We start from the raw sequence: 20,166 nt of genomic DNA on the forward strand, positions 1-20,166 counted from the left end.
AACCAAGTGTAAAAATAGCTGGCCTTTTCCTTGTGATTGGTCTTTATTAGTCTCTAACTCCTAACCCTGTGGAAGCTATCTGCACCCAGTATCCCACTGTAGAGGAGAGCTCAGTAGGTGAGTAGGAGCCCTTGTTTGGGGTGTAGGTCTTACAAGTCTGAGCCTCCTTCAGTACCTCTATTCTGATGGGCTTCAGTCCTCCACGGAGGCGGAATCTCTGCTGTGGAGAGAGAAAACAAGCTGAATGCTTTTGTGAGGAGGGAGGGTGGATGGAGTGAGACCCCCTGCACGATGAGGGGACCCATGGCTGAGTCCTCAGGGCTGTCTTTGAGGTGAGTGGAACCAGTGGGCCCTGCTTCTTTTCTTCACACCCTCCTACTACACCCCTCCCAGTCGCTGTGGACCAGTGCATCTCTAGAGACAGATACTATCCAGCAGTCTGTCTGCCTTGTCTTTTGCAGTTCTTCTCCATGCCTTCCCTGCTACAAGTGTTTTTAGATGTTACTACCTTACTTTCCCCAAATTCTGCTCCTGTACTTGGAAACAGAAGGTAACTGTACCTTGACTCCTAAGGAAGCAAGTCACCTTCTGGGCAAAGGCTCTCCCTCCCGTCATTCCTCTCCATGGCACCAGACCACATCCCTGTGCCCCTGCGGAAGTCTGTTACTGCAGCACTGTGCCTGCAGGGTTCCTACAGAACCTGAGGGAAAGGTGGTGGCTGTCTCTCCCCAGTAATGTCACTTTTTATTCTTCCCTCCTACAGCTGGCCTAACCACTCTTGAGTCAGGGTGGGGGGGTAACCCCCAAGAAGGAAATAACTAAGAGGTTCTTCCAGGGGTAGCTGGTGGTTGTGCCTTTTATGGGCTTCCCTTTGCCTTAAACCTGAAGATGTTTCCTCAAGCCTGTGGGCGCATGCCCAGATTCCCAGACCTTAAGACACTGTGACAGTTGTCTGTTGGTCCACTGTGTTTAGTTGCAAAGATTTCACCCTGTGTGTTGTTTTTGTTACTGTTTTAAAGGTGCATATTTGTGATCAGCATTGTGACTTGGAGATAATAAAATTTAGACTATAGACTTGACTCTGTTGCCAGTTATTATATGTATCTTGATTTGGGAGGAAAGAGACTAATTTCACTATAGAATCACAGTCATAATTTGAGCCAGCACAAACTGGTTAAATGGAAGGTCAGAGAGGTAAGGAGCCCCTGTGAGGCCTCAAGTTTGAGTGTGCTCACCAATAGTTTCTCATTCTATCCCTCTTTCTTTATTTTTCAGACCTGGGGCTCATACAGTCCAGGCTGGCCTCTTAACTCACCCTTCAGTTTCTGATCCTACTGTCTCCACTCCCTGGTGCTAGGATTTCAGGCGTACACTGCCACACGCAATTTCTGGCAGGTTATTTTTTTTTAATATATTTATTTTTGTTTTTTTGAGACCTTGTCTCACTATGTAACCCTGACTGGTCTGGAACTCACAGAGATCCACCTGCCTCTGCCTCCCGAGTGCTGGGATTAAAACTGTGGGTTACTATGACTGGCTTTTAGTGCTATCTTTACTTTCCAAGAAAGATAACTATACGCAGCTGGGCATAGTAAAATTAAAGACCATAGAATGCTGGTCTTTAATTCCAGCACTCAGGAGGCAGAGGCAGGAGGATCTCTGTGAGTTCAAGGCCAGCCTGGTCTACAGAGCACCAGCCAGGTGTACACAGAGAAACCCTGTCTCAGGGGTATGGGGGGAGGGGGAGATGGTACTAAAATACCAAGGCCTACAGTCTGAAGGACAGCTACCAGTCTTGGTACTGGTAAAGATAAGGAAAACAAAAACCAACTGGTTCATTCTTTCACTTGAGACTCTGGAAGACACAGAGTAATTACCAGTTTTGAATTAACTTTCCCTGGGTGGAAGTTTACAACTGTTATACAAAGGTCACCCTGGGTATGGAAGAGCATTTGGGTGTTGTGGGGCTGGAAACATTTGTTCTTGATTCCACAAAGCTTTACACTGGTGGTGTGGCTGTCATTGGGACATCTTCCCTCTGTCCCACAGGTGATGGGTAACTATATGCCTGGTCTCCTGGGTCATGCAAAGAATGCCAACCAACTTTGGCAGTGGGTTATTGGCAGGAAAGAGGAATATTAGGATGCTTCCTCCTCACCCCTGCCTCTTCCCCAGTCCTCTGGTTAGATCCCATTGCTCTCTCTGTTGCCCTGGTAACCGGCTCAGCAAGAAGAAAATCAAGCTCAGCAAAGCCCTCAGGTTCTCTCTGCCCTCCCAGCCTGCCTCTCTGTGGGCAGAAGTAATGGGAGTTTAAGGGGCAGATACATTACTGCCTTGGGTAGCCCTGTCCAATACCTTTTTTAGAAGCTCATGGGTTGGGCAGGTTCAGTTAAGCTTGTTGGCCTCCATTCCCTCAGTTAAGTAATTGTATACCACCCTACCTTTCTCATAGTAATACAGAGGCCCTATCAATCCCCACCCTACCCCCCACACTCAGGAGGGTCAGTTCATAGACCTACCTTGTAGGTAAAACAGCAAGGATTTGCAATTGCAAATACCTCTGATACCTGCAGCCTGCTAGGGTTGACCAACTCTATTTGGGGTTTTTTTGGTTGGTGTTTTTTGTTTTGTTTTTTGTTTGTTTCCTTGAAACAGGGTTTCTCTATAGCTTTGAAGCCTGTCCTGGAACTTGCTCTGTAGACCAAGCTGGCCTCCAACTCAGATCCTCCTGTCTCCGGGCTTAAAGGTGTGCGCCACCACTGCCTGGCCCAAGGCTGGTTGTTTGAATCACCTGGGGAGCTTTCTAAGCTAACAGAAGCCTCGGGCCTGCCTCAGAGGATCTCATAATTGATCTATGGTGTGACCCAGGCACCAGCAATTCTGAAAAGCTCAGAACATCTGTGGTTCCAGTGTGTAGCCAGAGTGGAAACCACTAATGTTCCGGGAGTACTTAGTGCCTCCCTTTCTTCTGGTTCAAGGTCTTGAATGGAAGGGTTTGGAAACCAAGCCTTTAGTTTCTGGCATATCTCAGTCCCTTTTATTTCCAGCCCCCACACCCTTTACACTCCCTAATTTTTTACCCTTCCTAACCGACAATCCCAAATCCTGCCCAGAGAGGAGGTTACCAAGGCAACCGCTTAATCTGGTAACTGTGGCATGTGCAGAAGAGAAGCCCTCCCCTCTTCGTATTTGGTTCCTAAAAGGTTACCTGGGGAGCTCCAAGCCATTCTAAGCCAGTTTCTACTTTCAACCTTGAGATACTGAATGTCCGAGTAAGGGAACCCAGAAAGTCAATACTCAAACCTAGCTTCTTAGCCAAAATCAGAGCTATCTTTTTTTTTTTCTTTTTTGTTCCCTCTCCAAATCCACAGATGGGTGTGCAGAGCTTTATTTCTGTGAACACATGCACACATGGAACTGGGTATGCACAGACAGCAACACAAGTAGTACACACCCTGTCAGTCCCACCACTCCCAGCTATTAGCATTCCTGTCCATCCATGCCTGTCTGGTGTACAGTAAACAGGGTTGGGGAATTGTCCAAGGAGCCCCAACCCACCAGGATCCTGGTGCCACTCCCTCACTGTGTATACCTAGCCTGGATGTGTTCACACTGTGTCTCTGCAGCCTCATCTTCCAATTCAGTGTACCCTTGGTGGCAAAATGCTCTGACATGGCCATCAGGAGTAAGGGCAACATTTCTCCCATTCCATGAATGTTATGTGCTTGGTGACAATAGTTAGCAATTTGGGGACTTACCACCCCACTCTTCGGTCTTGCTTCCTTTTGCTACTACTACCTGGGCTAAGGCGCCCTTGTGCTCTTGGCCTCCTCTTGCTGCCTACTATCTCATTTCACCCCAATTAGACCTGCCACGACCTGCTGGTCTGCCTGGCTCTTTCCTACCTGCCGGTACCTGCCTTACAGGGCGGCCCTGCACCACCTCCTATACCCTATCAGAGAAGGATGTGGGTACCGCCCCCAGTGCCAATGCCAGTTCACCCAAGATGCCGTCCCAACCCTTCTCACGGGTGGGAGATAAAGACCACATAACTGTGGGAAAGATGCAATGAGTTCAGCAGTCTTTTAAGCCTTACCTGTGTACAGGTAGGCGCGTCAAGGTGTATGTCAAAGGTTTTCCCTGGTTATTTGAAATGATCGTAAGAGACCCAGTAACCGAGAACCAGGAGCCCTCTCCATTGGTAAATCTCCCCCGCCCCCTCTTTTGCCCTTAGCTTTTGCGACTGTCAGAAGCCAAGTCCGAATTTCCCTCGCGGTCAGCCCCAGCGCCCAAGTTCAAGCCTCGCGCGGCCGGGTGGGGGCGGGCCTAGGCAGGGTAGGGGTGGGGACTGGATGAGGGGGCGCGGCCTCAGTTCTGCCACCTTCCCCGGGGCCAGGAGCGCAGCCGCCGCCGCCGCGTCCTCAGCCTTGCGCTCCGCCCGCTGCCTCTGCCGCCTTAGCCCGGCCCCGGAGCACTGAGCCGGGGACACCGGCCCCTCCGCCTGCCCGCCCTTCGGCCGCAGCCAGCATGGGGGGCTGCTGAGAGCGAGCTCCTCTCCCCTCTGGCACCTCCCCCGGCCACTGGCCACTGGACTCTGGCCAGCGAGCTTCGGCCACCTCTGGCTGGCAGTCCGGCGCCTGGCACGGCCCTCGGTTCTGCTCCTCCGGCTCTGACCATCGTGTCCCCGCCCCCCCCGCCCGCGCCTGGGACACCTGGGTCCCCCGGCGGCCCCTAGGAGAGGGGCGGGGGGGGGGCATGAAGCCACTGGAGAAATTTTTGAAGAAGCAGACGTCGCAGCTGGCGGGGCGAGCGGTGGCAGGAGGTCCCGGCGGGGGTCCGGGTTGCTGCGGAGGGCCTGGAGGGGGTGGCGGCCCTGGCGGGGGCGGCGGTCCGACCGGGGGACCGCGGCCGCTGCAGCGGCGTCAGAGCGTGTCTCGCCTGCTGCTCCCAGCTTTCCTCCGAGAGCCTTCAGCCGAGTCCGGGCTGGAGCCGCCGGCCGAGGAGGAAGGGGGAGAACCCTTAGGGGTCTCGGAGGAGCCGGGCAGCGGGGGGCCGTGTTGGCTGCAGCTAGAGGAGGTGCCCGAGCCCGGGCCGCTGGGGTGCGGGGTACCTCTGCGCTCCCCTTCCTCGTACTCCTCAGATGAGCTATCCCCGGGCGAGCCCCTGGCTTCACCTCCCTGGGCCCCCCTGGGCGCCCCCGAGCGGCCAGAGCATCTTCTGAACCGGGTTCTGGAGCGCCTGGCTGGAGGGACTACCAGGGACAGCGGCGCCTCAGGTAAGTCTGCTCATCCCTCCCAGAGCAAGGGGGTGCCCTGGTTTCTTTTCTTGTCCTTAGCACCAGTGTAGGAGCTGAGGGTTACCCCGCAGTAATATAGGGGAAGGGACATGGTAGGCCCACCGACCTTTCTCCTAACATGAGCCTCATCCTCAGGGAAGAAGCCAACGATCCTCTCCTTCAGCCATCCTCCCTCTCCCTTGGACATTTAAGCCAGTCTCCCGTGGCCCTTGATACTGCCTACCTCCTCCCATGCCCCCAAATTAGGGCCTGACACCCTGATGGAAGGAAGCTTTTCCAGCTGAGGTTTAACCACCCTCCAGACCGTATATATACGAGGCCTGAAAACCTTGACAAGATTCCCCTGGCTGTGTAGACACCCGCAGAGCACAGGCTGGCTCTCTTGGTGGGGCAGTGTGGATAGGCATAGGGCCCGGCTGCCTTTAGGGAAAGTGTCCTCCTTGGGGGTGAATTTGAAGGTCTTTAAGGAAGGCACCAGGAGACTGCAGCATCCAGAAGGATCTGGGCCTCAGCGGCTCCCACCTTTCCTATGTCATGCCTCAGCATAAAGCTTCTTTGAAAAATAATAACCACACCCCGAGAGGCTTATTCCCTAAATGATGATGCCATTTCACCCCACTCCACCAGCACCCTATGAAAGGGCTTATGAGAAACTGAGGCCCCACATTACTGGTTAGCACTCAGGTAGAGGACATCAGGGTCTGTAGGTCTAACTAGACACTCCACTGAACCCAAAAGGGGCTTAGGTTTGGGAGCCCGGAGTTGAGACCCTGAAGATGAGGGCCTTACACGTTGCTCTTCATCCTCTGCAAAGTGCTCCTGTCTTTAGAAGTAGATGTCACTCCCCTCTACTCCGTTGGTTCCCACCCCCCTTTTCTTTTTCATTTTTTTTCTTTTCCTGAAGGTCTGGGTCCTCTCTTTTGGCTCGAGCTGCAGTTGCCCTGGGGAGCTGACACCTTTTGGATTTAATTAGAAAAAATATCAGACACACACAGCTCTCTTAACCATAACTTCCCGCCCACACCACACACCCTGTGTCTCTATGACACACTCCCCAGGGAGGCTGTGCGTTGGACCAGAGCCTGCTTTGGAAGAGACAGATGCCAAACTGCAGCCCCCATAGCAGCATCTCCCCCACTCTGCCCATGTTCCTTTTCCTTCACTCTGGTTTTAGCATTCACACTCCAGTGAGATAAAGATAAAGGAAGAATGTCAGGCCACCTTATGCCTAGGCCCCATCCCTGGAGCTGGGCATGAGGGCCAGAGTGCTTCTCCTTTACTTTCAGAATTCAGCAGGGTAGCTCTCAGAGAGGGAGAGAGAGGTTGACTTTCCTCTTCTGCAGGGGCATGATGCCACAGATTGTTCAGTTTCCCCTGGGTTAAGACTCCCAAATTGTCACCCATATTCTCTGGCTTGGCAGGCTGAATCCCCAGAGAAACTGGTTTGGGAAATCTACCAGCTTAACCTGCCACTCCAATATTTCCAACATAAGCCACATCCTCAAGCCATTGGGTTTCCTCCCAGGCTTGTAGGAGGAAACAAGTGCTTGTTGAGGGCTCTCCACACCCAGCCAGAGCCCCTCAGAAGTCTAGGCAGCCCCTTGTGGCCACTAGATTCTACTCTGACACCCTGTTTGTCTCTATATTGAGAAAAGAACTCAGTAATCTAGGTTCTTTTGGCTCAAGGCAAGTGCCTCTTAGCTGTGGGCCTCAGTTTCTCATCTGTGAAATGAGATAGATGGAAGTAGACAATCTTGTGTTGCCTCTCCACCTCTCCCTTCATGGCTGGCACTGGCAGCAGGGCAGTTGTCAGAAGCCTTGGTTTTGTCCTGGAGCAGTGCCTGGGGACCTGGCCCTAACCTGTCCTGGTGAGGACACCTGGCTCCCACCCTGTGCCCTGCCTGTCTGTGTGTGCCAAGCAGCCCTGCCCCACCCCAAGGCTGGCTGCAAGTCAGGGCGACCTTGTACCTGGCTGACTGGCTGAGCCAGGCCCAGACAGGGGTGTGGAAGGAGAAGGGTGGTGAGAGGAACCCCTCCCCTCTCCTCTTCATCATTAACCCTTCCACCTCTGGGCATCCTGAGAACAAGGGGTGGCCGTCTGTCCCTCTCCTAACTTTAATGGGGCTGGTCCCCACCTGCCCTGTCAAAGCTGTGAGGTAAGGCGTGGTGAGGGGAGGATGGACACACATCCCCACACACCCACACCCTCTGACTATAACCTCTGTGTTTGCCAGTTCTCTGTTTAGGGTCCCTTCTGTGGACTCCTTTTTCCCTAGCAGATCTCAGGCATGGTGTATTATCTGACCAACTTCCCACACACTGAAGAGAAGTGTGCATGGCCTTCAGAGGCACACCCCCCCCTTCTCTCCAGCTGCCTTGGCAGCTGCCAGCCCCACCCCCGCAGCGGCTGCCCAGAACCTTCATACATGTGTGTGCGCGTGTGCAGAGCATGACAGGGCAGGTGGCCGGGGCTCCAGCCTTACTAAAGAGGCAAGAAATGAGGGTGCAGGGTTTCCAGACGGTTCTAGAAGCGCCATCCTGACATCTGCGACACCCATTGATCTCCACAGATATTCTGCTTGATGACATTGTCCTCACCCATTCCCTCTTCCTGCCAACAGAGAAGTTTCTACAAGAGTTACACCAGTAATATCCTTTTATGGAGCTTATAAAAGGGCAGACCAGGAGGGGAGTCATTCCCACCCACAAACTACAGTGCAGTGCAAACTCTCCCTGAGAAGATACAGCCAGCTCTTCATCTCACCAGCTGTGTGACCTTGGGCAGATCACTTCACACCCTGGAGCTTCAGTTTGCTTCAGTCAGTAAAATGGAGATCAATAGTTGCTCTGCTCCGGGCTGCTCGCTCTGAGGATCAGCCTTGCCGCAGGTGTGGGAGTGCTCTGGGAAGATCTATACAACTGGAAGGTGCAAGCTGGGCGGTGGTGATAGGCACCTGTAACCTCAGTGTTCAGGAGGCAGAGGCAGGCAGATCTCTGTGAGTTCCAGGCCAGCCTGGTCTATAGAGCGAGTTCTAAGACAGCCAGAGCTACACAGAGAAACCCTGTCTCAAAAACCAACAACAACAACAACAACAATAATAATGATGATGATGATAATAGTAATAATAATAAAAAGATCTTGCTCTAAATGTAGGGTTTGATACCAGCATTAGGTCATGGCTGTGCTTCACGGGGGTCAGCTAGAGATGAGCTACTGCCGGCCCGTTGGTTGGGTCTCTTGGTAGCATACAGCATTCACTTTACTTGTTTGTTTGTTTTTAGAGACAGGTCTCACTATGTAATCCTGGGTAGTTTGGACTTTTGTTGTTGTTGTTCTGAGACAGGGTTCCCCTGCATATTCCTAGCTATCCTGGAACTCTCTCTGTAGACCAGGCTGGCCTCAAACTCACAGAAATCCACCTGCCTCTGCCTCCCGAGTGCTGAGACTAAGGGGATGTGACACCATGCCCAGCCAGTTTGGAACTTCTAATGTAGATCAGGCTATCATTAACCTGTGGTGGTTCTCTTGCCTCCGCCTCCTAAATGCTGGGATTACAGGACTGTACCACCATGCCTGGCTTCTTGGAATTATTTTAGAATCTGATTGTACCTGTCAAGCCCTTGAGTAGAATGTCAGGCTCTCCTAGAACAATCGGGCCTCACCATGAGGTAAGGTCAGATTTGTGGGTTGGCCAGAGATTAGACGTGTCCTGGCAATATTCTTTTCTTTTCTTTTTTTTTTTTTTTTTTGGTTTTTCGAGACAAGGTTTCTCTGTGTAGCTTTGCACCTTTCCTGGAACTCGCTTTGGAGACCAGGCTGGCCTCGAACTCACAGAGATCCACCTGCCTCTGCCTCCCGAGTGCTGGGATTACAGGTGTGCGCCACCACCGCCCGGCATGTCCTGGCAATATTCTTACGTGAACCTCTTTAACAGGCAAGAGCTGAATGTGGTCAAGCTGAAGCCCTTGCTCTTGGTACTCTCAGCAAAACCATGGCTGGTATGAGTAAAACTCTTGGTTCCAAGGCCCTGAAAACCTTTCCTCTGGTACCCAAGCCCAGAATATTTGGGGGCAATTTACGTTTCCCAATTTCCTTGGCTCTCCAGAACTTTTACTTAACTTAGGGGTCAGCTTTGTTCAGTCAAGGGATGTGGAGGGTCCAGAGGGGCTGGGCCGGAAGCAAGCCTGTCTAGCTCTACTCCTCCATTTCTTGGATACCTACCAAGGACTGTTACAAGAGGAAGAAGGGGCCGGCCACATTATCAAGGTGGGCCTGGGAAGGGAAAAGTGTATGAGCTGGCTCTCAGCTCTGGGAGGGGGCCCTTTGAAGGATTCACACTCTGCAAGTTGGGCATCTGGAGCAAAAGATGCCAGTGGGCTTTGGTCCATGTGATTCCTGAGTGCTTGAGGCATGGAGGCCCTGCCTCAGCCCTCACAGTGAGTGGTCCTTAGGATCAGACATCTACCTTCATCTCATCTGTTACACTCTCCCTAGGAACTGTATCTGCTGATTATGAAGGATGAGTCCCTTTACCAAGACCTCCGAGAGGACACTCTGAGGCTGCACCAGCTGGTGGAGACAGTAGAGCTAAAGTGAGGGGGAGGGGTTCCCTGAATTCCTCTATTATGGGGCTGCCTCTGGTCTTGTGGCTTCAACCTATTAGTTTGTCTGCTTGCTTGCTTCTAGAGATATTTATTTATTTATTTTTTTATCATTTTGCCTGCATGTGTATCTGTGTATCACCTGCATGCTTGGGTGCGCTGAGGTCAGAAGAGGGCATTGGGTCCCCAGGAACTTGAGTCACAGACAGCTGTGAGCCACCATGTGGTTGCTGGGAACAGAGCAGCCAGTGCTCTAAACCACTGAGCCATCTCTCCAGTCCCTTCAACTCTTCAGTATAGTTTCTTTCAGCTCCTTTCCTTTTTTTTTTTTTTTTTTTTTTTTTTTTTGGTTTTTCGAGACAGGGTTTCTCTGTAGCTTTGGAGCCTGTCCTGGACTAACTATGTAGACCAGGCTGGCTTCGAACTCACAGAGATCCACCTGCCTCTGCCTCCCGAGTGCTGGGATTACAGGCGTGCACCACCACCGCCCGGCTCAGCTCCTTTCCTTTACTGGAGAATAACACAGAACACAGAGCCACAGAACACTGTTTCTAACCCAGTCTTTTTTTTTTTTTTTTTTTTGGCAGGGAGGGCTAAGCAACATGTCTTACTATATAGCTCAAGCTAACCCCCAACTTACTGTGTGGCCCAAGTAGACCTGTACTACCAGGCCCAGGTCCAGGATTTTTTAGTTTTTGGTCCATTTTTCCATCAGTTTGTCTATTAATATGATAGTGTTCTGACAGATATTTAACAACCTGTGCTTTATGAGAAACAGCCCTGGTTGATTGCTCTGATTCTCATAGCGTAAATTCTCTAACCAAGCTATCAACAAGGCCTCACTGACTGTAGAGCTGGGATGAGATCTGCAGTAGTGGTTACACAGTGTTTCCACCACATTGTTACATATGCGTAAAAAAGCCGGAGCATGGGCAACACAAAACAGCAAAAAAGAACTTAGAAAACTACCATTTCTTTCTCTTTTTTTTTTTTTTTATTTATTTACTTTTGAGACAGCGTCCTTGAAACCTGAAGCAATCTTTCTGTATTTGCCTCCAAGGTGGGATTATGGATTTGTGCCATGCTGCCTGGCTTGACACTGTCTTTTTCATAATAATTTATTTGACCTCAAGTTTCAAAATGTGTGTGTATGAATGAACACACACATATTTAATAGCTGTCCTTAGAAAGTTAGCGTACTGTGGGGCAGTGGTGGCTCACACTTTTAATCTCAGCACCCGAGAGGGCAGAGGCAGGCGGATCTCTATGAGTTCAAGATCAGCCTGGTCTACAGAGCGAGATCCAAGACAGCTAAAGCTACACAAAGCCCTGTCTTGAAAAAAAAAAAATCAGTTATCAGGGACTGCAGAGATAGCCTAATGGTTAAGAGTACTTGTTGCTCTTCCAAAGGACCCAGGTTGGATTCCCAGCACCCACATGGCCACCATCTGTAAATCCAGTTCCAGAGGATCTGATGCCCTCTTCTGACCTCCAAATGTAGTGCTTGCATGTGGTACACAAGGCACTTGCAGGCAAAACACCCATACACATTTAAAATACAAATTAATTTTACAAAAACAATATGTATCAGTTAGGTGTGGTGGCACCTCCCTGTAATCCTAGGTATTCGGGAGGCTGAAGCAGAAGAATCGTCAATTCCAGGCCAGCTTGGACAACTTAGTGAGATCATGTCTCAAATTAAAAAAAAAAAAAAATTAAGGGGTTGGGATGTAGCTCAGTGGTGGGCTGCTTATCTAATATGTGTAAGGTCCGGGGTTTAACCCCTGCTATTACCTAAACAAACAGTTGGCAGAATTCCCCCAAATTGACCTCACTAGCTTCGGGACAGGAGTACATCTTGTTTTCTCCTCTCCATTCCTGGTGCTACAAGGTTCGTTAACTCTCGCCTAGACTGTTGCCACAGCCCGCTCAGGACTTCAGCTCCTGGCCTTGCATCTTCTCCCTTCTCTCTTCTGACACCAAAGATATTTTCCAGACTTCCACAAACGATGCCTCCATCCTCCTGTTCCCAAAGCATCCGTGTTCCCTAACATCTCCAAGTTAAATGCCCCAGCACAGCATCAGCACCCCCCTCCCTTCCTGCCATCTGCTGATCTTTCCCATCTCCTCTCATACATCCCTCTTCACCTGCTACTCTGGCAACTTTTGTGCGTTCTTACTTTTTCTTCCCATGATCCTTTAAGGCCTGGGTCAAGGGCCATCTCTTCCATGGAAACATCTCAGATTTCCCCCTTCAGGAAGAGTTTCCGGCCTCCCCCACACCACATCACTCTCCGATACCTTTGTCATCTCACCAACACTTCCTGGCTGGTGTTAGAAGTAGCTGCGTACACGTCTGTCTCCTTCCCAGACTGTGAAGTCCTTTTTGGCAAAATTCAGACATCTGATGTCCTATACCTATCATGTGCCAAGAAGTGTGCTAGATCCCGAAGGGTGAAAAACACTCCGCATAAACTAATCTTGTTCCTCAAAACCTGTCAATCTTGTAGAAAAGATGACATGAACACAAACAACATTGCTCCATTGTTTTATAGCATTTGAGACAAGAGAGTGTGACCTTGCCTCCTGGATGAGTGGCCTATGGAGGAGGCACTGAAAGAGAGAGGTGGCATTTGATTTGGGTCACTTGGACAGTTGTCCTATGCTGATCATTGTCCTATCCCTGCTTAATGTTCCTGCCTGGGGTTCCCTATGCCCGGCAGGGCTTGCTGATGCCCGGCTGGGCTTGCTGATGCCCGGCTGTGTTCATGCCAGGATTCCAGAGGAGAGCCAGCCGCCCAGCAAGCAGGTTAAGCCACTCTTCCGCCACTTCCGCCGGATCGATTCCTGTCTGCAGACCCGGGTGGCTTTCCGGGGCTCTGATGAGAGTAAGTATGGCCATTAGGAAAAGCATAGTTTCTGGGGTGGATCAGGGTGGATGGGGTCCCTGGGCCTTCTGCACCTTCAATGGAGTCTCCTCAGCCCCTTTCACAGAACCCTTCCTGTCTTTGCGCAGTCTTCTGCCGGGTCTACATGCCTGACCACTCTTACGTGACCATACGCAGCCGCCTGTCAGCCTCAGTGCAGGACATTCTGGGCTCTGTGACAGAGAAGCTGCAGTACTCGGAAGAGCCCACAGAGCGCGAGGATGCCCTCATCCTGGTAGCTGTTGCCTCCTCTGGAGGTGAGGGTCAGCACATTAGGCCGGTGTTAGAAGTAGCTGCTAAATTAGTAAATTAGTAAATGCTAAATTCTAGATCCTTGATACAGAAGTGTCATTCTGGGTCCAGCCTTGGTGGGTGCATCACCTAGGAGACCCTACCCCAAACCTACAGAATTAGAATCTACATTTGAACTAGACCTGGCCCCCTCTCACCCAGGGGATCTCTATGCACATTTAAATTTGGGACACACTGGTTCAGAATCATTGGGTTCTGTCCTGGGTACTACCTAATACCCACCTGGAGACTGTGTTCTGGTCCTTCACACACATCTCTCCCCAGCATCCTGTATGCTCCATTTTTTTTGCATAGGGTAGGTTCTAACCCTGTGGGGAGGCAGAGAGCCAGCAATGTAGTATAGCGTGCATGCATGCGTGAGTGCGTGTATTGTATAAAACCTCAGGCTGGTCTGGAATTTACAGTCTTTCCTGCTTCAGCCTCCCAGGTGCCAGGACTTCCGGCATGCTCCATCATGCTCATCTTTGCCTTATTTTCCGTAAAGAAAAAGTACTCCAGCCTGTCCAATGTCATAGAGACGAAAGAATGGGAGATGGGCTGCATATGGGGTGGAGTCTATAAATGCAGGAGAAAACGTTTGACAAATTTCATATGAATATGGTATAAGCTGGTGATGATAAGAATCCCATTAGTCTGGGATGTGTCAGCATAGTGTTAGGGGTTTCTGGGTGGGAAGGTGATGGTGGCTCAGGTATGTATGTGAGAGGTGTAGGTGGCCAAAGCTGAACAGCCTGTTCCTCTGCAGAGAAGGTCCTCCTCCAGCCAACAGAAGACTGTGTTTTCACCACCCTGGGCATCAACAGCCACCTGTTTGCCTGTACCCGGGACAGCTACGAGGCTCTAGTAAGAATTTCTTCACCGGCCTTGGCTGGTAACAAGAGCTGGGGGGAGGGGCTGCTGAGAGCTCTCACCCTACCGCAGGGAGCCAAGTTCCTCTGACCCCACCTGCCACCAGGTACCCCTTCCTGAGGAGATCCAGGTCTCCCCTGGAGACACAGAGATCCACCGGGTGGAACCTGAAGATGTTGCCAACCATCTTACTGCCTTCCACTGGGAGCTGTTCCGATGTGTGCACGAGGTGGGACTGAGGCTTGTGCTGGGCAGGGGTGGGGTGGGGGGCACGGAACGTGCTGGTAGGGGTCTGCTTTTGCAGCAGACAGTCCTAGTCCTAGCCTAGAAGACCCCCTTGCAGCACACACGTGGGCAGTGCACAAATATAACCTCTGTAGGCCTTTGTCCCTCATTTGGGGAAACAGTAGAGAGTCTCTACAGCAGCCTGTTTCGGGTGCTGCCTACATAGACTCTGAATCGGAATTCATATCAGGAGTCATAAAGATGTTTACTATCGAGCTGAGGGTGTAACTCAGTTGGTGGAATGCTTGCCTAGCATGCACAAACCCCTGGGCTTGGCCCTCACCACTGAATAAATCAGGTGTGGTGGTGGATTCCTATAGTCTCAGCACTTGGGAAGAGGAGGCAGAAGAATCCAGATTATCCTGGGCTACATGATGAGTTGGAGATACAGGAAACCCCATATCAAAACAAAAAAAAAAAAATAAGGGGGCTGGAGAGATGGCTCATCGGTTAAGAGAACAGACTCCTCTTCCAGAGGACCCAGGTTCAAATCCCAGCACCCACATGGAAGCTAACACCTGTCTGTAACTCCAACATCTGACACCCTGACACAGACATACATGCAGGCAAAACAGCAGTGCACATGAATAAAAGTAAATAAATTAAACAAACAAAAAAATGAGGCCTGAGAATTGGCTTAGAGGTTAAGAGTGCTTGCTGTTCTTCCAGAGGGTCAGAGTTGAGTCCCGGCCCCATCATAACCAGTGGCTTACAATCATCTGTAACTCCGGCTTCGGGGGCTCTGATGCCCATTCATGGCCTTTACATGAATGTGCACACACACACACACACACACACACACAAATAAATATTAAAGTCTTAATTTTTTTGTTGTTGTTTTTGAAACAGAGTCTCAGTATATAGCCCTGGCTGTCCTGGAACTCACTCTGTAGACCAGGCTGGCCTCAAACTCACAGAGATTTGCCTGCTTCTGCCTCTTGAGTGCTGAGATTAAAGGCGTGCACCATCACACCTGGCAAATTTATTTTAAGATTTATTTTATTTTTAATTGTGAGTGTATATGTGTGTGTGCATGTGTATGCATGCATAAATGCACACATGTGATGCAGGTGCCCACAGAGGCCAGAGACATCAGATCCCCCGGAGCTAGAGTTACAGACAGTTGTGAACCTCCTTTTGTGGGTGCTGGGACCCACATTTAGGTTTTCTGGATGATCAGTACACATTTTAACCACTGAGCAATATTTCCAGTCCCCCAAATAAAATCTTTTCTAAAATATTATTGTTATTTATTCACGAGTACTTGTCTATTTCTGGGTATAGGGTCATAGAGGTGTCAGATTCCCTGGAGCAACAGGCAGTTGTAAGCTGCCTGATGTGGGTGCTGGGAATTGAACTTGGGTCCTCTGCAAGATCAATATGTGATCTTGGGGCTGGAGAGATGGCTTAGGGGTTAGGAGCACTGGCTGCTCTTTCAGAGGACCTGGGTTCAATTCCAGCACCCACATGGCAGCTCACAACTGTCTGTAACTCCAGTTCCAGGGAATCTGACACCTTTACACCAATGCACATAAAATAAAGTTAAATAAGTTATTTTAAAAAAAAAATGTGGAGGCTGGAGAGATGGCTCAGAGGTTAAGAGCACTGGCTGTTCTACCAGAGGTCTTGAGTTCAATTCCCAGCAACCACATGGTGGCTCACAACCATCTATAATGAGATCTGGTGCCCTCTTCTGGCCTGTAGGCATACATGCAGACAGAGCACTGTATAATGTAATAGCTAAATAAATCGTAAAAATAAATAAAATTAAACTGTTATTTAAAAAAAAAAATGTGGCCGGGCGGTGGTGGCGCACGCCTTTAATCCCAGCACTCGGGAGGCAGAGCCAGGCGGATCTCTGTGAATTCGAGGCCAGCTTGGGCTACCAAGTGAGTTCCAGGAAAGGCGCAAAGCTACACAGAGAAACCCTGTCTCGAAAAACAAAAAAACAAAAACAAAAAACAAACAAACAAAAAAAAAAATGTGATCTTAACCACTGAGCCATCTCTCCAGCCTCTAAAATAAAATCTTAGAAAGAAAGATAGAAAGATAAAAGGCGGTGATAAGTGTCTCCCAGAGGGAAAATAACACTGATTTCAGCCAGTGCATGGTCACTCCATGCTCACAAGGTTATGTCCTCTCCTGTCCCTATTTTTCTCTTTTCGTACCCACTACTCCTGTCTTTCCTTCTCCATGTGCTCTGTGCGGCCATCTTCGCACCCACATTCCCGTTGCCCTGGCCTCCCCTCTGCCCCGCGGTTGCAGCTGGAGTTCGTGGACTACGTGTTCCACGGGGAGCGTGGTCGCCGGGAGACAGCTAACTTGGAGCTGCTGCTGCAACGCTGCAGCGAGGTCACTCACTGGGTGGCCACGGAGGTGCTGCTCTGTGAGGCCCCAGGCAAGCGGGTCCAGCTGCTCAAGAAGTTCATCAAGATCGCCGCCATGTGAGTGCTGCTGCTGGAGGCCGGGGAGGTCGCAGTTCCCTGATGCGCCCTCACCTCGCCACCCCTCACCTCGCCTCCCCTCCCCTCGCCTCCCTCCTACACAGCTGCAAGCAGAACCAGGATCTCCTGTCCTTCTACGCTGTGGTTATGGGACTGGATAATGCTGCCGTCAGCCGCCTGCGGCTCACCTGGGAGGTGAGGCGACCTCTCCCTTCTCTCCCCACAGTGCCAGACAGACGCATCATCCCACCTCAGGATCTGGGTGCCCCTCCCGATGCTGCTGCTGCTCTGTGGGGAATCTTTGTGCCAAGGGGAAGCAGATGCCCTCTTCTGGCCTCTGCTTCTCAGGGCACAGAGCTTTGCTCATCGTGTCTTTGCAGATTAGTAAAAAGCTAGACTCCCAGCCGAAGTGCCCTCGCTATGAGCGTCTGCTGAGTCTCAGCCAGCACTCACTGGGAGCACTTTTGTGCACGGAGCCGCATAGGCAGAGGTCTTACTATGTCCAGAATAATTTGTTCCTCAGGCAGTTTCAGGCTCCCTGATTTACCCTTAGGGCTGATTCTATGTCCTCACCTGCTAGCACCTCCTTCCCCTGAAAGACATGTACGCCCATAACCCTCTAAGGAAGACTAATCACATGCTTCCATGAAATTCAAGAAGCTCCACACTGACATTTCTCTTTTCTTCCTTCGAACTCTCTGCAGAAACTGCCAGGGAAATTCAAGAACCTCTTCCGCAAATTTGAGAACTTGACGGTGAGTGGGGTTGGCTTTCATCAGCTCCTAGAGAATGGGAAACATCTTTGGGGGTACCAGGGGCCCATCTGTTTCTGCTCCTTCTGTGGAATGCTAGGACCCCTGCCGGAACCATAAAAGCTACAGAGAAATCATCTCCAAAATGAAGCCCCCTGTGATTCCCTTCGTGCCCCTGATCCTCAAAGGTCAGTGCCTCCCATGCTGTGTTCCTCCTACCCACAATCCCTTCTCCCACACCCTAAGCCTGGCTCTGAGCCCCCTCTCAATTCAGCTGTGAGTGCCTACTTGCAGAGAAGCGCCTGCCCCCTCAAGCTGCCTGTGTCTTGGAGGGTGGGATGGGTTCCCTCTGCCTACTCAGTCCTCACATATAGCTGTCTTTCTGTTCCCTAGACCTGACCTTCCTGCACGAGGGGAGTAAGACCCTCGTGGACGGTTTGGTGAACATCGAGAAGTTGGTGAGTGGCACTGCCAGCCCCTGTCCTGGGAGTGAGGGGCTGTACCCATCCTCTGCCTCTCTCCTGTCACTTCCTCAAAATAGCAGCCTTCTTCTCTGGTGCCCAGCTTGCCTAACAGACACCAGACTGTCTCTCTGGTGGCGTCACTGTGGCAACCCACCCACCAGAGGCAAAGCGGCAGGCAGTTTGGGGGCAATTCTCCCTCCCCCTCTTGGCACCTTGCTATGACCCATCCTTTGGCCCTTCAGAGGCCCCATCACTGGAGCCTGGAGATGGGAGAACTGACTAACTCAGTTGAGAATGAAGGGGGAAGCAGCTGTCTGTGCCCTCTTCAGGGCTAATTCCTTGTCATCTCCCAGCATTCCGTGGCTGAGAAAGTGAGGACAATCCGAAAATACCGGAGCCGGGCCCTCTGTGAGTACCGGGGACTCAGTGAGCTAGCTTCCCAGTAGAGCTGTGGAAGCGGAGGGATTGGGAGAACTCCATGCTCCGTGAGTGTATGTTTTGTTACCCTGCTCAGTTCTTCTGTCTTTCCTTGGGCTGCTCGCCAATGGCTGTCCCCTTTCACACCCCTTCGCCCTGCCCTGCCCTGCCCGGCATGCATATAGGGGATAAGAGGAAGCTGAGAGCTGACCACCTCTCCCTCTCTACACCCCAGGCCTGGACATGGAGGCCTCCCCGCACCACCTGCAGACCAAGGCCTATGTGCGCCAGTTCCAGGTCATCGACAACCAGAATCTCCTCTTTGAGCTCTCCTACAAGTTGGAGGCTAACAGTCAGTGAGAGTTTAGGGGCCCAGCTGCCCCCACCTAGGTCCTTGGCACCTGGCACTCAAGCACTTTGCACGATGCCCTCAACCACCCACATCCGGCCATCTTTCCCCTGGAGCCTCTTCCTATCCTACAAGGAGGAGTTGGATTGACCTACCAGAATGCATAAGCGTGTCTGTCTGTCCTGCTGAGGCCCTCTTACCATGCTCCTCCACACTCTTGGTTTCTGACCTCTCCCGGTGAGGTCTGTTCCAGAGATGGAGTTTCCAGACCCAAGCAGGAAGGAAGCACCCGCTCCCGGATCGCAGCTGTGGTACGGAAGGCACTGGAAGCCTTCTTCCTGCCACCTGTTTACTTCCCCCTCATCGGGGCTGAGATCCCTGGATATACACCCCCAAGACAGTGTGTGTGTGTGTGTGTGTGTGTGTGTGTGTGTGTGTGTGTGTGTGAGAGAGAGAGAGAGAGAGAGAGAGAGAGAGAGAGAGAGAGAGAGAGAGAGAGAGATTTACATGTTCCCTCTTAGGGAGCAAGATTGCATCTGATAAGGTAGGGAGAGTATCACAAGTGGGTTTTTGTTGTTGTTTGGTTGTTTTTGGTTTATTTTGCTTTTGTTTTTTGAGGATCCCTTCTGTTTGGTGCTACCCTTGTCGACTCTGTCTCCCTCCCTTCCTCCCTCCCTCCCTCCCTCCCTGCCCAACTCCACCTGCTGTCCTACATGTGAAAACTGTGGGCCAACCTGTTCCTGAAGGCAGGCAATATCAGAAGGCAAGAGAGTTAGTACCCATTAGCCCCTGTAAATCCCACACCCAAGCTTCCCCAAGATCTCTGGGTATATGACAGTGAGAGGCATAAAGATGCTCAGGGAAACACAGGCTTACGCTGCCTCCAGGACCCTGCCTCTCTGCCCGGCAGTGGGTAGAAGGCAGTGGTATTGGGAGTTAGGGGCACCTGTTCCCCATACCTCTCTGCTTTGGGGGGTGTCTCACTGCTAAGGGGGGAGTTGTCAGCCTTCTTCTGGCTCTGTGTCTGCCGCCAACCACATAGTCTGGCCATCTTCACCCCCACCCCGCCCTTTGTCTTTCTATAGACTCAGGGTGGACCCAGTCAGTACCTAGGGCAGCTAGCGCCTCCCTGAGTGGGGAGGAAAGACAACAGCGGTTATAAAGAAGCAGCTGGGCTCCGGCAAGGCCTTTATTACCTCTCCGGCAGGCACCCTTCCCTCTCCCATCACGGGCTCCAGGGCAGAGGGGTTGCAGGGGCTCTTGGCAGCTACTGGGTGGGGCTTCCTGGCACAGCCTCACCCTCCTTCCTGGCCCTTCTGAAGAGGTACCGGTGGCCGTGGCAGCGGTGAAATCAGCTGTAGCTCCTGCTCTGGGAGTGGATATATTTTTTACCCAAAGCTCTGGAATTGTACATTTATTTTTTAAAACCCAAAGAGGGAAAGAATCTTGTATCATATGTAAACATTGTA

At 51.3% G+C, this 20,166-nt stretch overlaps 1 protein-coding gene across 1 annotated transcript; it reads left to right on the forward strand.

The window, feature by feature from the left end:
- The first annotated feature begins 4,484 nt into the window (after positions 1 to 4,484).
- On the forward strand, positions 4,485 to 19,385 carry Rapgefl1 (Rap guanine nucleotide exchange factor like 1). Its single transcript, XM_059269672.1, has 15 exons — positions 4,485 to 5,275; positions 7,867 to 7,942; positions 9,422 to 9,563; positions 9,792 to 9,889; positions 12,674 to 12,786; positions 12,915 to 13,082; positions 13,883 to 13,980; positions 14,093 to 14,215; positions 16,537 to 16,715; positions 16,820 to 16,910; positions 17,420 to 17,470; positions 17,568 to 17,655; positions 17,861 to 17,925; positions 18,285 to 18,339; positions 18,584 to 19,385. Exons 1-15 carry the CDS (start codon positions 4,756 to 4,758, stop codon positions 18,706 to 18,708), a joined length of 1,992 nt encoding a protein of 663 aa, XP_059125655.1. The 5' UTR covers positions 4,485 to 4,755; the 3' UTR covers positions 18,709 to 19,385.
- The last annotated feature ends 781 nt before the right edge of the window (positions 19,386 to 20,166 follow it).

The sequence above is a fragment of the Peromyscus eremicus genome, chromosome 8a (assembly GCF_949786415.1).
Source record: "Peromyscus eremicus chromosome 8a, PerEre_H2_v1, whole genome shotgun sequence".
Taxonomy (NCBI): Eukaryota; Metazoa; Chordata; class Mammalia; order Rodentia; family Cricetidae; genus Peromyscus; species Peromyscus eremicus.

Bases quoted from the DNA above. Each gene is read 5' to 3' on its own strand.
- Rapgefl1 (XM_059269672.1), top strand. From the start codon at position 4,756: ATGAAGCCACTGGAGAAATTTTTGAAGAAGCAGACGTCGCAGCTGGCG. The intron at 16,911-17,419 runs GTGAGGCGACCT...AACTCTCTGCAG, and splicing joins GCCTGCGGCTCACCTGGGAG to AAACTGCCAGGGAAATTCAA. The intron at 17,656-17,860 runs GTCAGTGCCTCC...TCTGTTCCCTAG, and splicing joins CGTGCCCCTGATCCTCAAAG to ACCTGACCTTCCTGCACGAG.